At 37.1% G+C, this 19,396-nt stretch overlaps 1 protein-coding gene across 1 annotated transcript; it reads right to left on the minus strand.

Moving 5' to 3' along the window:
• Positions 1–2,379: 2,379 nt before the first annotated feature.
• Positions 2,380–6,189, minus strand: LOC149844124 (universal stress protein PHOS34-like). The gene is made up of 4 exons (XM_090002071.1): positions 5,932–6,189; positions 4,998–5,110; positions 3,275–3,393; positions 2,380–2,767 (listed from the first exon to the last, which is right to left on the minus strand). The coding sequence occupies exons 1-4, from the start codon at positions 6,116–6,118 to the stop codon at positions 2,662–2,664; spliced, it is 525 nt and encodes a 174-aa protein (XP_089858197.1). The 5' UTR covers positions 6,119–6,189; the 3' UTR covers positions 2,380–2,661.
• Positions 6,190–19,396: the final 13,207 nt, after the last annotated feature.

Below are 19,396 nucleotides of genomic sequence, written 5' to 3' on the forward strand. Positions count from 1 at the left end.
AATGAATGACAAGTTTTGGACGTGAAGCTACTGATAAATCTGATTACAAATGGCAAAAAATGGATTTCAACAGGTGAAAGCCAACATAGTTTATTGCACTGGCTGGAAAAAACTGGAGCAGGAAAAAGCCTCAAATTGGTGAGTAAGGTGATCCCATGACAGAACTTATAGGGCTGTTCCATAAGCTTGGTATGTGGTCTTTCTGTGGGAAGCTCAGGGAGCAAAGATACCAGAGGACGAGTCTCTGTAAATGTATTTAGGCTGGTGAAATATGAACTCAACTGATGTTCTGCAGTTGAAATACTAACTCTGATGATGTTCCGCACATTGGAGGTCGCGAATCAACAATTGGAAAACAAGAGGTAATTTTCTGCATGGACGACCCATATCCATGTATCCTAGGGCCCTTTTGCATGCTGCAGGAACTTGAGGGTTGCTGCGGAAACTCACGGTGTTCCATGCATTTCTGTCCCACTCCATGTCGATGCAAATGGTGGAACCTCCTTTTGCACAAACTTTTCCGAGATCAGAAGCTGTAAAGGCTCCATTTGGTAGCTATGCCTAGAATTGACAGGCATTCTTCCTCTTCTAAGGTGTGATACTTGTCAACAGGCATCAACAAAAGAGCTGTGTTTGGAGTTTGTCCAGGTCGCCAAATCTACATCTCTTCCCCAACTACCAACTTTCAAATTAAGAACCTAATGGTTGCACCAATTCTCAAATACATTGTATATGGATCGAAAATCCTCTTTCCTAGCTTGAATGTGCTTTCAAAACTCAAGTTGGTATGAAGCTTGCCCTCGATTTGTCTCACTTAGAAACTGTGAGATGGGGGCTCATGTAGATGTGTGGTGGGATTGAATTCAGTATGATCTGATCTGCCCTCTATTACTAGGTCTGATTTAGGCATGTCAATGTCCGATTGAGTATTGTTTAGTGAGTTGGAACTTAGGTCTTGGTGTACCATTTTTTACCATGTTTTTTTGGACAGATTTTTTTTGGAGCATGTGATCAATATTTTCCAGAGGATTGAGTGAATCAAATCAATGTTTGAATTGAATTGAGATACTCGGTTTCAAAATTTCTCTTCTGAATCGGATAGATTCTTATCTTAAAGACTGACTAAGTTGAAAGATTATAAGATTTGTACAAGTTATAGCTAGTGAATCTATTTTAGGCAAGATACGATACAGATTGGAGTTTCAATAACAAGTAAAAATTCTCCAATTTTAAAATATATTAAGGGAAAAACTCTTAACCTTGATTGTGTCTTCGATCAGACTCAGGCTGGTTTACGAATTTTTGATGACCCAAGCTCAAGTTCGACTCAGATCCTGTGGCTGAGCCAGTGCGACCAGGCTGGGTGGGGTTTTATTTGAGTTTTAAAACCAAAAATAAAAATGGTTCAACTTTATATCCATAATGATAGTTTGAATGACTTTTGTGGACCAAAAAGGGTTCTTTAGTTTTTTTCTGTATTTTATCATTTTTTGTTTCTAACTTTTTAGTTTATTTTATGTTTTACCAGTATTTTTTCAATAAAAATACAAGAAAATAAAAAATTCAATTTTGTCACCATGCATTGCTTCACGTCACATCATTTGGTCAAATAGGATTGTTTTCTTTTATGACGAGGAACCCTAGCAGGAAAACCCAAGTGGGGCCCTACGACCACCCTGCCTTATGTGGCCCACTTCCAGCTGCAGACACCTGTGCACCAATGGGTTTTGATCCAGTGCTTTAATCTCATCATCCTTGCAACCACCCTGCTACCACGTCGGTTACCCCGGTGGTGGTTAGCCAAAAAGCATTGCTGTTGCATATGAAAAGCGAAAAAGGACGTGTGTTAATCTGATTTTAGTCCAAGTCCAGTTCAGAAATACAAATACAAATTAGAATATTCAGTCTGAATGAATCCAGCCAAACAGATTTAAGCCTGAACCACATGCACGGAGACCCTTAGTTTGCAGCATAGCCCGCACGATTGTCCACACATTTACATAAGAATTTCATATCACCCACACGCTGAGGGTCATTCTCCTTTGACATGGATGATGGTTATATATATATATATACCATCTTGTTTTGGATCCGATATAAAAGCCCATTTTTTTCACGGTCGGGGAAGGAAAGTGCCTTTCACATGGAATACACTCTTTTTGTTTTAATCTCATGCAAGAGCGCGAGAAAGCATTTCCATAGGGCAGGAGCTTTGAGTCTGTTTTCATAGGAAACAAATGGTTTCCTTCAAAAATGTGTAGCTCAAGTGAGTGAGCATTCTCTTCACCAACTATAATATTTTCATATGAAAACAATATTTTTTCTTTTGTGTTGGTGAAACAAACCGGCGAAAAAGAAAACAAGCAAAGGTCACAAGGATTTGGCTCACGAAAGTTTCCAAATTTCCTCGTTGAATTTACTCATGAGATTTGGACAAACAAATCTCAATAATAATCAACATACACCAAAAAATAAATAAAAGTATGACATTGAAAAAACACGAGGATCGAATGAGATAGCTGGATGGTTAGGTCGCATAGGTCTCAAGTTCGAACCTCTTGGGGGTTATTCCCCTGCTGGCCTATATTTATGAAAAAAAAAACCATGTTTAATTGAATAAAGGTACGCCACGTAGGACTTGTCCCGTGGCTGGTAAGCGGTTCAACTCCGTTGCTTGTGATTCTTACTATGCCGGCTAGGTTGCTTCACAATAAAAATAGGACACTTCACCTTCTGGGCACAGTGCTCACTTACGCTCTCTGAATTGCTGATAAATAAAATATAAAATGAACAAATTAGTTCACAAAGAAACATCACAATTCTTTGACCATAAGCCCCAAAACTAGGTCAGTTTTATCTTTCTTTCTTTTTTTTCCCTCTGCTAGGCCAAGGAAATCACCGACCACATTCTGGCAGATCTCTGATCGGTAAAACCCTTGATGTCTCCACCACCCACTGGGAAGTATACCCAGCTTCAACCTTGCGGCAAGGGATGCTTCCTGTGGGTTTTGAAGTTGTGCCATCCGGTCAACTTGCAAACTCTTTCACAAGTTGTTCCTACTAGATCAGTGGAGTTCTTGTGGGCAGGTCAGGTTTTATCTTTTTAACACTAAATATGCAATCTTATACACACACACACACACACACACACACACACACACACACACACACACACACACACACAAGCTTGGTCTTTATCACTAAGCCTCAAAACTGAAAGTAGTAAAGATGAATGCTTATGCCAAATTGGCCAAGTAGAAGGGAAAAATAGTACCTCTTATTGGCATCATGCCAATGGCCACCCATGATCAATATGTCGGCTCCAACCTTGTCCACCATTTCACAGATCACATCCCTTGCATCTCCACTCTCCACTATGCTCTCAACTTTAACCTAACCATGTCAACCAAACCATTCAAACTCCTATTTTCAACATATTTGTATAGTCTGTGAGCGTAATGATCATAGTTTGTGAGTAGCAAAACAGTAGAAAGTTCACAAACTTACTGTCTCATACAACTAGTGAGTTTCTTAAAGTTTTAAGTAACTCCAACGTCACACCTTATGCTCCATATCAATTCATCAACAGAAAAAGAAGATGACCAAGACAGCCAAAATGACATAAAGCCTTTACAAATAATTTCCCAACATTAAGTGATGATATAAAAAGCTAAGGAACACCACGAGCCTCAGCCAGTCGATATGGCCACATAAGGCTTGGTACTAATGATATGAATGTGATAGATAATGTTTGTTTAATAGAAAATGGGTTTTAAATCTTGTGATTGTGACATATATATAAGCAGGTCTTTGAAGGGCTGCAAAAATCAATCCGCCCAAACTGATTTAAAGTTCCACAACTGTAAAAATCATATTTTTACATAAAAATAATATGATAGAAGCTTTAATCATTATTAAAGAAGGCATGCCGAGCACATCTACGAGGTCAGCACCTATGATTTCTAGCTCAATAGTTCTATACCTTCATTAGTACCAGAGATGAGTACATTTATATGAACTCGACTGTACAAAATAGTAAAGAATCAGTTACCTTTTTAAGGTGATAAAAATCTCTTTCAGTTTAGTGAAACTAAAATTATGAGGCTAACATTTGCTATTTTTTAATTATTTAAAAATCTTGTTTAACTTTTATCTAAAAACAAAAAAGAACTCTCACACTGAAGCTGACATTGTAAACTTAAAAGTTAAAAGGTGTCAACACATTGTGGTTTGCTTTGATTATTGGTGTTAGTTGATCATTCTAAAAGTGATAAAAAGGGATATATTTATATCGAAGGTGCTTGCTACTTTTCTAGCTAACAGCTGTGCTAACCTGGCTTTTGAAGAGGTTTTTCATGTTTTTTATAAATCTGACCGTACTTTTATTTTATTGGAACTGACTCTTGAATCATCTGCCTATACACAGGTAGGTTTTTATAAAGTTGAAAAAATCGATGATTTAAGTTTTTTCTAAATATTCAAGACTTAAAAATTATGTTTTTCATTAAAAACACGATCCAAATGTCTTTTTCTAATAAATAGACCATCTGTACAGTCGGATTTAAGTAATACATGAGAAAAGCCCTTTGAAAGCCTGATTAACACAGAAGTTAGTCAGAAAAGTGGTTAACAGCTACCACCTTCTATCTGCTAACCACTTTTCTAGCTAACTGTTGTGCTTTAGAATGGGTTTTCATATTTATCTTAAATCTGACCGTACATATGCTTTCTTCATGCTTGATTTTATAAAAACTGATTCTTGAATAATTCGATTCCTATAGGCAGGTAGGTTTTTATAAAGTTTAAAAAATTGACGGTTTAATTTTTTTTAAATATTCAAGACTTAAAAAATCATGTTTTTTATAAAAAAAAAACAATCCAAGTAACATTTCTTAGTACAATGGTTAGCTAGAAAAGTGGTTAGCAGCGATGATCTTTGTATATATAACAAATAGAAGGTATCTAAAAATTATATACGTTGGTGGGATGAATTTTACATGGTGAAGACCTTCATAGCTCTTACACAGCTCCTTCGCCTTCTCCATGACAGACACTGCAGTTTCCTTTCCGTACTCTTCTAACATAGCACCAATCTTAGACCAAAATAAACCTGCAAAATGAAAAGAAAAAAAGAAAAAATTAGTCCGTTAATCCCATGAATCAATACACTTAATAAAGAAAATAGATTGCCGCTCCTGTTGTTGAGTTTAAACATGAAGCTCTGGCAGCAGTTTGCTGCCATACAAACCAGCGCAAACTTTCTCCCAAAAGTTAGCCTTTTGTTGAACAAATCGGTGACTCACGTACATTACAACTGGCAGCATGACACGCAGGGTACTTGATTTCAGGGTTCTATCTCTGTCTACTTCACATTTTTCTCAAATACAATTAAGGGCTATGTATAGAAAGATCTTCCTCTGGCAAACCTGCCCTTAATTTTTCCCACAAATTGTTATTTGCAAACCTCAACGCATGTTTGGGTTTGATGACAAATAAATTTCGCAGATATTTTTTTTTTATCGTTTCCACCGAGACCACAATTTTCACATCTGGACGTCTCAGCAAAAGAATTCCCTCAAACACTTTCTACCAACCAAATTGGCAGAAAGTAATTAAGCAAGCCCGTTCTAATTCCATCAAGACGGTGTGCGATCGGAATTCCGCATGTCACGAGCGCAGTTCCATGGAATCCCGTTTCCCCGCAGGTTTCGGTTTCCATCGAATCCAAACGAAATCGAGATATGGAGTTCGTTTGCGCGATTTCCTTTTCTGTTTCACCAAACTCCGTGGTCAAGAGAATCCCCAATTCCCCCTTCTCACTTGAATTGCCAACATGGCCAACACATGGAAAAAAATAATTCCACGGGACTTCAATTTCCATCAGAACCAAACACAAGGCTAAAGATTTTCCGAAAAGTTTGCCGTCCGTACCTGTGTGGTCGGGGGGAGGTGGCGCGGGCATCACGTACAGGAGGACGAGGGCGATCTCCTCCGAATTCCTCCCTTTCCTGCACGGAATGAAGCTCTTCAGGCACCACGACAGCGAGTGCATGCTCTCCTCGCTCTCGTTCACCGCCACCATGATCTTGCTCCTCTTCGCCTCCGCCGTCCCTGCCATCGTTATATACCACCTTTTCCACCGGAAAACCGCCCAGATCTCGTCGGAAAACCGGGAAAAACCAATTTTTTTTCTTCCACGACTGACCTCAAATGGCAAAACGAAGGCTTTAATTTATATCGATGTTTCTCATTTCTGGTTTTCTTCCGTCCCATTGGTTTTCGTGGAGCGGTTTTGAAAAGGAAAATGGGGAGGAAAGCGTCCACACCGACGCCTTTACGGGGTCAAGTCTCTTGCCTTCTGGACGATTCGATGTTTGCTTGAGAGACACTTTTTCCCTCGCAACTTTGTCAATTTGGAGTCCTGATCGAGTGCAATTACATGGCACAATTTTTGTGCATTAAGCTCCTGATCGCCCTCCATTACGTCTTGTCCCCACACCAGTGCCAAGATGGAGGGTCATCAAGCTTTGCTCATCCCTGAATGAGATGAGCTGAACACGTGGCTTGTGTAAAAACATTCTATGCCATTTACAATAGAATATGCATATTTTTTTTTATATATTATACTTAATAGTTCATATTTTATGTACATATTTTTTATGCATCCTAATCTTTGTGTAAATATTTTTATTTTTTTATGTATTATACTTAATATATATATATATAATATTTGAATTTGGTACAGGTTGTGGGCAACCCTCCCTTTGGTTCGAACCTTTTATATTGGGGGAAAATCAAGTTTATTTGAATTTGGTACAGGCTAAGAATTTTCAAGCCCATTTGTTTAGGGATGTCAATCAGTGGGATGTAACCCAGTATTAATTTTTCATTGAAATCCGAATTTGATTAAAACCCAAATCTGATTAAGATTTGAATCCGATTAAGTATAAATATTGGGTTTTAGACTAGTTGGATCTGGATCCAGCTTAATATTTTTTCATCTGACTCCAAATCCGAATCCAATTATGTTAGATCCGATTAAGATGGATTCAGTATTACTTAGATCTGACCCGAATCCTACCCGTTGACATCCCTACATTTGTTAAACGGGTCTGACTTTGATTCAAGTTTTCACATCCCACCTGTCCATATGTACATCTTGTCCTACTATGTTACATGGACAAGATGTACATATAAAAGGAAAATGAGGCGCTCTAGGTTCAAATCCCATAGGCGTCAGCCCCTTTAGCAAGTCAAAGAGAGCTGACTCAGTCCTGCTATCAGGTTAACGTAACAGAGTTATTTTTTTTCCTTTCAGCAGGCGTCACAGCGAGTCGCCATTTGGGGACCTAAGACTCGGCGACACAATTAGAGACACTATAACACGCTATGATGCAACCTGACTCATATGGACATTATTTTATTATTTTAGAATTTTCTAATTTTTAATCAAACTTTTAATGAAAAATATTTTAATGTCTTAAAATGTCAACGAAATATTTTTAATTGATTAAAAATCAAAAAATCTGTGTCCTGCTTTTAAATAAGTTTAGGAACTCATGTCAATTGTTACGTCTCGCCTTTGTGATAAGTTCATTGGTAGGGATGGCAGTGGGGCGGGGCGGGGGACAAGGTCTCCACCCCCGCCCCGCCTCAAGATTTTATCCTCCACCCCCGCCTCCATCCCAGGCGGGGAATGGATTTTATCCTCCATCCCCGCCTTCATCCCCGTTTCATGTCCTCCATCCCCGGTTCAAACGGGAATAAGGTGGGGCAGGGCGGGGATATTGCGGGGAAAAGTGGTTGGGGCGGGGATGAGGCGGGGACGGGGCAGGGCGGGGAAAAGTGCACGTCCATCCCCGCCTCCACCCCCGGACGCGGATGGATTTTAACCTTCGTCCCCGCCTCCATCCCCGTTTCATACCCTTCATCCGCGGTCCAAACGAGGCGAGGCGGGGCGGGGCCCCGCTTTCCCCCGGTCCATTGCCATCCCTATTCATTAGACACAAACCCGCTTTTGAATCCGACTAGGCCACATAATTACGTAGGATCCAGTATGGGAATTATTTTAAAATTTTGACCATACAAATGTGATCTAATGTCCTTGATTTTATAAGGATCAGGTCTTGAAGTGTTAGGGTTCCAACACATGGGTGAGTTTTTATAACGTTTGGAAAAATCAAGGGTTCAAAATCTTTCTAATTTTTTTTAGGCTAACAATATCATTTTTTCTTCGAAAACACATGATCCAGGTATGCCTAAATCCGCCATTCTACATGCAAACCGATTCGAATATCCATCAAATTCAAATATTTATCGAATTCGATAGCAAAAAACAAAACCATATTCGCGCATCCGATTATAATCGGATATGGTTTTGGATTACCAAATGCAACTAAATGAAAATTGAATTTAGTTGGATATTGGATTCGATAACATCCCTGCCCCCAACTTGCCTTGACAAAAAAAAAAGTAATAAGTAATTTATTGTTTGCCTCCATGTGAGATCTTATAAATATATGGGGGTATGACATGGCAAAGGTGCCAGCAGGTAAGATGTCCAACATGAAACTGACGTGGTAGAGAATTACAGTCAACGGACACAAATTAAAATTACGAAAATAACTGATTATCCAAAAAAATAAAATTTCGAAAACAATGAAACAATAAGAAAAACAAAGATGGCAAAGCCTACTTGCTGTAGACCCAAGTGGGGTCACATGGGATGGCAGATCCACACATGTTGGTCAGTTTAGGTGAGGTTGGGGCACTTTATTGTCTGTCCTGTTCCAAGCTTAGAGTTGGCATAGCGTGCCTGGTCGAAGCGCTGGGTGGGCTCTGCACTAGGAAGGAGGGGACCACACCAGGCTGACTTCACATAGCAGTGAGCATCTCCCACCACTTGTGGCAGTGGAAGGATAACAGATCGTTGCTCACCTTCCTCGCTTTCCGAGCCTGCCCTAACTGCCCTCTTTTCTACATTATATTATACCATTGGGGGCTCCGCTTGTCTGGTAGGAGCAGTTAGTGCACGTCACTTTGTGTTTGGACGTTGCATGTTCTAACCTCAAAATGGTAGGGTTGTATAATTGGTAAGGGTCTGCCTAACTCGAGTTTTCTATGTAAAAAAATAAAATAAAATTGTTAAAGAATTAGAATAAATTGATCCAAGTTGAATAAGCATAAGAAAACAAGAATGACAAGAAAAAAATTGAAAAAAGAAAATGATCAAATAAAAATGTGCTTGATCCTAAGTTGATACAAATGTGCCAAGTTTTTCCTTAAAAAATGGAAAATGATTGGATTATCTTTGAAAAATAGTGTGCTTCTCCAAATACCTATTAATTTGAAAAAATCTCTTGCATGTCCAAAATTGTTGGTTCTTAGTTTTTAGGACATTTTTGCCCTTTACACATGCAAACCTGCATGATATATAGGTACGTTGTAGGAAGTTCATAACCTTTTAATAAAAAAAGAGTTTTTGCGAACATCTGCAAATATAGTATGACCTTCGCAAATATAACCGGTGAATCTCATTTAAGCAAATATTTCTCAAAGAGCTTTGCAAATGTGTGTGGCATTCACAAATACATGTTGCAAATGTCTCGACTTTCACACTCTGATGAGACATTCACAAATACAGTACAACCTAAAAATATAGTATGACCTTCGCGAAGAAAACCAACGAAACTCCTTTAACTAAAAACTCTTTGAGAAAGTCCACAAATGTCTGTTGATATTCACAAATACTTATTGTGAGTGTTTGTACCATTACATGCTTATTGATTCATATATAAAGTCATTCCGTTCTTTTTTTCTCTCTTTTTTTATTTGTTTCTCGTTAGAATAGTAACCCTTTTCCTTCTCTCCATTACAACAATTTCTGTGAAATCATCTTGCAATATTTTATATATATTATTTTCTTGCATTTTTAAGGTTTTTGTATATATATATATATAATTGTTAGTGTTGTAGATTATTTATGTTTGTTTTCTTACTATTTATTTAATATTTGGTGATTTTTTCTTGGAGTAATGACTATGCATAAACATTTAATTAATGTGATGGGGATGGAGTTAATTGTGCACAAGCATTTAATAAGGGTTGGAGTTTTTTTAGGTAGTTGAATTTAAGAGTGGTTGTTGTACATAAATTTGTTAATTGAATGTATTAAGGATATATGAATGACTTTTTTGTCACATGTTATTTTCATTAAATGAATGATATGTTGTGTGTTTGGTGTAAACACTTAATTATAGCATTTGAAATTGCTAAAGTATACTTTTGTAAGTCTTATTATCATAATTGGAGATCTATAGTGGTATTAAAAAATAGTAGCTTTAAGAAATTTATGACATTGATATCTCGTAAAATGGATCTGTGGAAGGGTTATTAAGATTTTGATATAGTTATTCTCTAAACGTAATAACCAATAAATATGGTTTTATATTTTAGACGATGATGATATACAATCGATGTTATTTAGTGGTGATGTTTATTTGGATGTTCACAAAGTTAAACAAGAAATAATTAAAAGTGATGTACAAAAGCAATTGATGATGACAATGATGAAAATTTTGTGAAGAATGTGCATCTATCTCATGCACCATCTATTCAACTCAGTTATTTGATGAACATTCAATTGTCCTAAACAGTGGGTGATATTGATGTTCTTAACATGCACACAAAGGGCATACATTTGTCAAAACCAATTAGAAATATAAATGTTTGACGTGTAGATAATAAAGAACTTTCATGAACAATTAATGTTGTACATGATCAAAAGATCACTGCAGAAGATGTATAACTACATCAACCAACCTGTTCTATTGATCTTGAATGGAGCAATTTGGATAACATCCAACCTTCTAGTGCAAACGATAAAACTAGGTTCAGATCCCAAACCATTTCAACCTTGTCTTGATGGGGTATAATATTAAAACATGGGAACATATTCATAAATCCCTCCCCTTCTTTAAGTAGATGAGGGTTACCATTCACAAGAACGAGATGACCTAGCATGCGTAGATGACAATTCTCATACAACACCTCTTGTTGGGTTGTCAGACCACTCTCTATTGTGATTTCGACAAAGGGGGCCAACCAGATATTCAGAGGAGCCTTGATTTTCATGCATGCGTATTGTAACCTTTCTTTGTTTTTGGTGTAATAGTCGGTCTCCAAGAGATCTCTTACCAGCGCTTCCACTATTTCTTCAAAAATATCCAATAACCATAGTTCAATAGAAAGCTCTGGCAAGCTAATCCAAATGGAGATTGTGGTCTAGACTTCAAGTCTCATTGACATTCTCAACTTTCATGGGTTCGTTATGAGATTGTGTCCCATTCTCCATGCTTTCTTCCTTAAGATGTGCCTTGGTTGTTCCGTGGAGCTTGTCATGATGAGGAAAAGATTGTCTCTAAATGTTGAGATGTACACCCCTTTCATGTCTGCTGTTAGAGATAATGTTCTCGATGGATCGGTCACCTCATGTCTTCCCAAATGGACTCTCATGTTAAAGTCAAGTTGAAGAGAAAGACACCTAATGACTCAAATGAAGATCATGATAAGGTTTTGATAAGAGTCCTCAAATTGTCTTCTACCAATGTTTAGTTGAGCTTACCTAATCCTGAAGATTATGATAAAGAGAAAAGGTCCAACCAAGATTAGTATTTCTAATTCTAAGGATAATCTAGATGTTTTGAACTCTCCTTATAATCTATATAAAGGCAATAAGAGAAGAGTCTCTATTCAACATTTTGAATAGAGAGTTTATTGTGGATGTAGGTGATTATCGAACCATGTTAAATCAACTTTGTGTATGTATGAGTTTATTTGGTGTAATGTGAGTGTGGTTCATATTATCGTGTGAGTGTGATTCATATTATGGTATCATAATCATAATCGTTTATCATCAATGGCAAGCTCATCGTTATCCACCAACAATACTCGACAACTTGGAAGTCAGTCAGAAGTTTCAGGTGATCTCAATATGGTTTTACCTCAACTAAATTTTCAATCTAGGCTTCATCTTTTTTTGACTACCAAATTAACAGTCGATAATTATTTGTTATGAGAATTGAAATTTCTTCCTATCTTGAAATCATATAACCTTATTGGTCTCGTTAATGAATCAAAGTCATGCCCATTGAAATTCAAAATGGACTCAAATGAAATCAATTTAGATTGCATATTATGGCATCATCAAGACCAACTTTTACTTAGTTGAATTCTAGCATCGTTATCTGAATCGATCTACACTCATATTGTGAGACTCTCAACGTCCTATGAGGTCTGGACTTCATTGAAACTTGTTTATGCTGCCCAGTCTCGGGCTCGAATTATGCAGTTGAAAATTTGTCTATTTGAATTAAAGAAAGGCTCTCAAAGCGTTGAGGAATATATACAGGATACAATTTTTTTTTTGCATCAACTCGTCGTTGCAGCCAAGCTAGTCTTTGAAGATGACTTGATGGCACATATTCTTTGTGGCCTGCCTTCTAAATTCAATTTGTTCCGTACAACCATTACTACTCGTATTAAACCTATTACACTTAATGAAGTTCATGGACTTTTGTTGATTCATGAAGTGTAATTAAGTGAAAAATGAGCTGGTGTCTGATGTGACCATACCTTAGGCTAATCTTATTACCTGTCAAAATCAAAATTTGAATTGGCGTAGTGGCTATAGAGGCAAGAATAATAAATGAAATTGTGAGAGGATATTCTTCAAACTATAATTAAACTCGAAGTGAACAAAACTATGAAAGTAATGAAAACTAATCAAACAAAGTAGTTTGTCAACCCTATGCACGTTCTTAGGCTATAATCCCCAACAAAAGGGCCATGTATGTATCAACATGACCACCTTCAAAATTATTATTTCTCAGCATATTGTCTTTGATGAATCCCATTTTCTTTTCTCCCAAACCGATTGTCTCTCTCTTGTCCCCTCCTCCGTCTCTCAGTCTTCTTCTCTTATTCCCATTACCATACTCTCCTTTTAACCCTTATCTGGCTGCCCCTATATCTCCATATTCCCCTTTTACTTCTTCCTCACCACCCTCCCTTCCCCTACCAGTTCTCATGGACCCACCTTCACCTTTATCCCCCTCTCCTTCTACTGATCTTGTCATATCTGTTGTTCCTACTGGATCAATGTCTTATCCTTCCCCAAAACCGGTATGCACCCATCACATGATAACTCGAACCATGGATGATACTCACAAACCCAAACTTTACCTCTCCACTAAACATTCTCTTCTCGTAGCCCTTCTCTCTGAACTAACTCAAGATATAAAACCTACCTCCTTTACCATTGGCAATCAAGATCCCTGGTGGCGGCAAGCCATGTACTCAGAGTTTAATGCCTTAATAAAAAATGGCACTTGGGTTCGTCTTTCTTCTCCTCACCATCATATTATTGGATGCAAATGGATATATAAAGTTAAAAGATGGTCTGACACTTGCCTCAAACGCTATAAAGCTCATCTCGTCACCAAGGGTTTCAGTCAACAAGAAAGTTTGGATCATTTTGAAACTTTCAGTCTGGTTGTTAAATCTACTACTATTCGCATTATTCTTGCTCTTGCAACTAGACACAACTGGCCGATTTGATAACTAGATGTTCAAAATGCCTTTCTCCATAGTGTTCTCAATGAAGAAGTCTATATGGTGCAACCTTCTTGCTTTCAAGATCCTCAGTTTCCTCATTATGTGTGCAAGCTACAACATGCTTTATATGGCCTTAAACAAGCTCATCGCGTGTGGTTTCATCGGCTTAGCACTTTTCTCTTGGGCATTGGTTTTGTTAGTTTCTAGATGGATACCTCCCTCATTTTTTAGAGCTCTTTTGTTCTTATTTTTATGTTAATTTATGTGGATGATATCATCGTGACTGGGAACTCTCCTTCTCAAATCCGCTCGCTTATCTATTATATGGGTTGTGAATTGTCCCTCAAGGATTTGGGATCGCTTCATTTCTTCTTGGGAGTTAAAGTTATCTCTCTTTCCATCAGGTTGCTTCTTTTTCAGTGCAAGTATATTTTGGAGCTTCTCAATCAGACTAACATGCTTGGCGCCAAACTTATCACTTCTTCTATGACCATTAATCTTTCATTGTCAGCTTTCATTGGTACTTTCAATGGTACTGCCTTTGAAGACCTCACATTATATTGCAGCATTGTGGATGCCTTACAATATTTACTTTGATTGGGTCTAATGCTTCCTTTGCAATGAATAAAGTATGTCAGTTCATGCATCGACCCACTATCGATCATTGACAGGCAGTAAAATGTATTTTACGCTATCTAAAGTCCACGATTTTCTATGGGTTGAATATGACTCGTTCCACTAATTTTGACCTCTTAGTGTACATCGATGAAAATTGGGCCAGGTGCCCAGATGATCGAAAATCTACAAGTGATTATGCAATGTTCATTGGTCCTAATTTGGTATCATGGAGCTCCAAAAAGCAAACTACCATCTCTCGCTCAAGCACCAAAGCCAAATATCGCATTCTCTCCAACTCTGTTGCCAAAGTTACTTAGGTTGGTTACTTCCTCCATGAACTAGGTCTTTCTGGTCCTCCCCCAATCATCTGGTATGACAACATTGGAGCCATGCACCTTGCCTCTCAACTCATTTTTCACTCCTGATCAAAACATATTAAAATCAATGTTTATTTTGTCTGCAACAAGTCACCAAAAAAGAATTACAAGTCCGATATTTGCATACTCATGATCAACTTACTAACATGTTCACCAAACCCTCATCTTCTCAGCGTTCTTCCTTGTGGTTCAAACCTAATGTATGCCCAGACCCATTGTGTTTGTGGGGGGGATGGGGGTCGTTAAAGATAATGTCCTGGATGGATCAATCACCCCCATGTCTTCACAAATGGACTCTCACGTTAAAGTCCAACTGAAGAGAAATACACCTAATGACTCAACGATTTTGATAAAAGTCATCAAACCGTCTTTTACCAATGTCCAGTTGAGCTTACCTAATCCTTAAGATTGTGATAGAGATAAAAGGTCTACAGCCAAGATTAAAATTCCTAATTCTAAGGCTAATCTAGATGTTTTGGACTCTCATTGTAATATATATAAAGGCAATAAGAGGAGAGTCTTTATTCAACGTTTTGAATAAAGAGTTTACCATGGATATAGGTGATTATCAAACCACGTTAAATCGACTTTGTGCATATGTGAGTATTTTCTTGTTACCTACTTTGTACGGTTGTGTCCAGAGTCTGTTTTGCTTTGGTTGAGTCTTGATGTAAGTGTTGAGTCACTTGTAACTTTCTTCGGGCCACTCTTGCACTTTAGTTCAGGCTGATCAATACCCTGAAGGGTTAGCCCATAGATCTGAACTGTAATGAGCCTGCGGGTAAAATTGTGAATGAATGCAAATGTGTTGAGCTTTCTTTTGTTCACTCTCGTTGTGATTACTTTCAAGTGATTGCAATTTCTCTCCCTCTATCTTTTTTCTCTATCTTACACTCTGAGTTATCTAAGCTTCCGCAAGCGGCAAGCGATCGATCGAAAGGCTTACGACGGTAAGGAAAGATCATCACGCCCACACTAGCCTATTGAAGAAATAGGCATGTGACAATGAGTGTGGTTCATATTATCATGTGAGTGTGATTCATATTACTTGCCCACAACCCTTTGAGGGCCTCGATCATATATCGGTATTCCATCCTCTTATCAGTCAAGCTCTCGGGGAATCCGACAATCACTGTTAATCCCATGGGTTCAAGTAGCTTAGAATATCTGCTAGCCAGAATTCACACCCTGGGATAAGGGTTACCCTGGTCTGCCTTTAGCTTCTCCACCGCCGACGGTTTTGAGCAAACACTACAAGAAACTTGTGAATTAGCGACGACCTAAATCCGTTGCTAAATAGCTTAGCGACGGATAGCGGTGCATTAGCGACAAATATCTTCCATCGTGAATTTTTGGATGCTAAATAGCGACAAAATATATCTGTCACCCATTTCATCGTTAAGTAGCGACATACTGTATTTGTCGCTAGGTTCGTCGCTAAGTTGCGATGGAATAACGAATGCCAACATCCGTCGTAAGGCCATCGTTACTATACGGCGACTTTGGTTTGGCAATGTATTTATAGTCGTCGCTAATCCGTCACTATATTCAACGATAATATTAATTAGCGACAAATATATCCATCGTTAATCCGTTGCAAACAAAAAGAAAAATAAAAAATTTATTTGAAAATTAAATATTGAGAAAAAATTTCTCGTGATACAATTTATATTTCATGTACAATTTATATTTCATGTACAATTTATATTTCCTGTGAATAAAAAACAAAGTACACATCAAAATACATATAAAAGGAAACTAAAACAATTAATCCATCTACTTTAAAATTCGCAAGTTCTAATTATTTACAATTCAACATTTACATTTTTGAAACAAAAAGAAGGTAGAACAAATTCAACACATGAATCTAATTATCGCCAATATTTTATGCATCCACTTGTTCATTGTCTTGATCTCTCCCTTCAGCTCCACTACGCTGATTATCGCCAGCAACCTACACAAGAAAAGAAAGATTAGTATTGATAAACAAAATATATTGAAATAAATTATACTCTATATGTGATTCTATCATCCTCATATGTGTTCTAAGGCAGTAAAAAAACTGTATATGTGATTCTATCAATGCTCATATGTGCTCTTAAGGCAGTAAAAAAAAACTTATATGTGATTCAATCATGCTCATATGTGCTCTAAGGCAGTAAAAAAAATGTATATGTGATTCTATCATGCTCATATGTGTTCTAAGGTAGTAAAAAAACTTTATATGTGATTCAATCATGCTCATATGTGTTCTAAGGCAATAAAAAAACTGTATATGTGATTCTATCATGCTCATATGTGTTCTAAGGCAGACAAAAAACTATATATGTGATTATATCATGCTCATATGTGTTCTAAGGCAGTAAAAAAAACTCTATATGTGATTCTACCATGCTCATATGTGTTCTAAGGTAGTAAAAAACTTTATATGCGATTCTATCATGCTCATATGTGTTCTAAGGCAGGCAAAAAACTGTATATGTGATTATATCATGCTCATATGTGTTCTAAGGCAGTCAAAAAACTATATATGTGATTCTATCATGCTCATATGTGCTCTAAGGCAGTAAAAAAACTTTATATATGATTCTATCATGCTCATATGTGTTCTAAGGCAGACAAAAAACTATATATGTGATTATATCATGCTCATATGTATTCTAAGGCAGTAAAAAAAACTCAATATGTGATTCTACCATGCTCATATGTGTTCTAAGACAGTAAAAAAACTTTATATGTGATTCTATCACGCTCATATGTGTTCTAAGGCAGGCAAAAAACTGTATATGTGATTATATCATGCTCATATGTGTTCTAAGGTAGTCAAAAAAACTATATATGTGATTCTATCATGCTCATATGTGCTCTAAGGCAGTCAAAAAACTTTATATGTGATTCTATCATGCTCATATGTGTTCTAAGGCAGACAAAAAACTGTATATGTGATTTTATCATGCTTATATGTGCTCTAAGGCAATAAAAAAAATGTATATGTGATTCTATCATGCTCATATGTGTTCTAAGGTAAGCAAAAAAATGTATATGTGATTCTACCATACTCATATGTGTTCTAAGGCAGTTAAAAAACTTTATATGTGATTCAATCATGCTCATCTGTATTCTAAAGGCAGTAAAAAAACTGTTTTTGTGATTCTATCATGCTCATATGTGTTCAAAGGCAGTAAAAAAACTGTATATGTGATTCTATCATACTCATATGTGTTCTAAGACAGTAAAAAAACTGTATATGTGATTCTATTGTGCTCATATGTGTTCAAAGGCAGTAAAAATATTATACTAAAATATTATATAAAAGGTCAGTATTGATAAACAAAATATATTGAAATAAATTATATCCAATGCACCTAAGTTAAGGCAATCAAAGTTATATGAAATCTAATGACGTAATATATCACATGAAACTTTCATACCTGAGAGACACCTGCAATCGAAGTTCCCCTGTTTTGCAAAAAACTATTCAACTCATCTCGGAGACCGTCAACAATTGTTTTATGGAAGTAGTCATGCATTGTGTCCTTAACAATCTGGCGTACATCATCACCGGAAAAATAGGATGCTTGGAGTTGATGTCGACGAGAGAAGTTTGTGAGTCATGACTGGAGGAAGAAACGACTGGTGAGGTATTCATATTACTCTCAAACCCGAACACACGGCCCTTTTTGGGTTCACCTGCTGCAGTCACCCATGCTGCAGGATCAAATGATGGATGCTGAGTAGAGTCATCGTCATATCGCTCTACCATCTGTTGCTCATATGTCTCTTAAAAAATAATATTATAGTATGCATTAATAAATAAAAATTATAATGTTTATGATAACTTGTATATTACAATGATTATTAATACAATAAATACATATCATTGTCGTTCTTGCCTTCTCTGATACGAACTCTCCCGTGGTCTTACGTTTATGTGTTTCAACAAACACATCCTTGTATGGTACAATGCCTCCTTTTTCTGCTTCCTGCGAAGTGAAATGATAAAAGATTTAGTTAACAAGTTTGCAACAATACTTATAAAATTAACAATATATATTGATGAGTTACCATTTTCTTCAGGTGGCTCCCAAAAGTCCTAGATCCACCTGTGTGTAGATAGGTTTCGAGCATTTTCGCTCGATTTTGTGCAGCCTTCGCTGAGCGATTTCGAAATGCATCCCCCGCCCACTTGTCGCATATTCCGTCCCAATAATCTCTCCTGATAGTAATAGGGTCATGGCCCTTCCACTGTAGTGGATCATCTATTCTGCCGATGCTTTTTTTGCTGCAGTTTTCATATTGTGCACCATATCTGCAAATCGATTGGCAGCCGTCTTCTGCCACACCTTCCTTGCATCATGTTCTTCCATCGTAGTCGCGAAGCGATTCAATGCCTATATATATTTTTAAAAAGTTAGTAGACATGACTATAACAAAAAATTAAATATGAAACACATTAACTATGATGGATGACTGTATACCGTGAATAAGGATCATAATCTGTCTATCACCTCTTTTGGATACTCTTTTCATTGAGCGATCGATCTTGGTAGATATTGAAGAAGTGAATTCCTAATATCGTGTACTACTTCTTGTGGCTCAAACCTCGTGCTGCACATGAATTGGTACACAGTAAATATCAATATATAATATTTATAAGATATGCAATAAGTGAAAATGAAATACTTACGGTCGATTATCGATATACACTATTCGAATGAGTCTTCTTGTGCCAGACTAAGAAGACTCTGCATCCTGTGTTGGCTCCTGACTTGTATGATCAACTGGTG

The sequence above is a fragment of the Nuphar pumila genome, chromosome 3, assembly GCF_984573655.1.
Source record: "Nuphar pumila chromosome 3, dmNupPumi1.hap1.1, whole genome shotgun sequence".
NCBI lineage: Eukaryota > Viridiplantae > Streptophyta > Magnoliopsida > Nymphaeales > Nymphaeaceae > Nuphar > Nuphar pumila.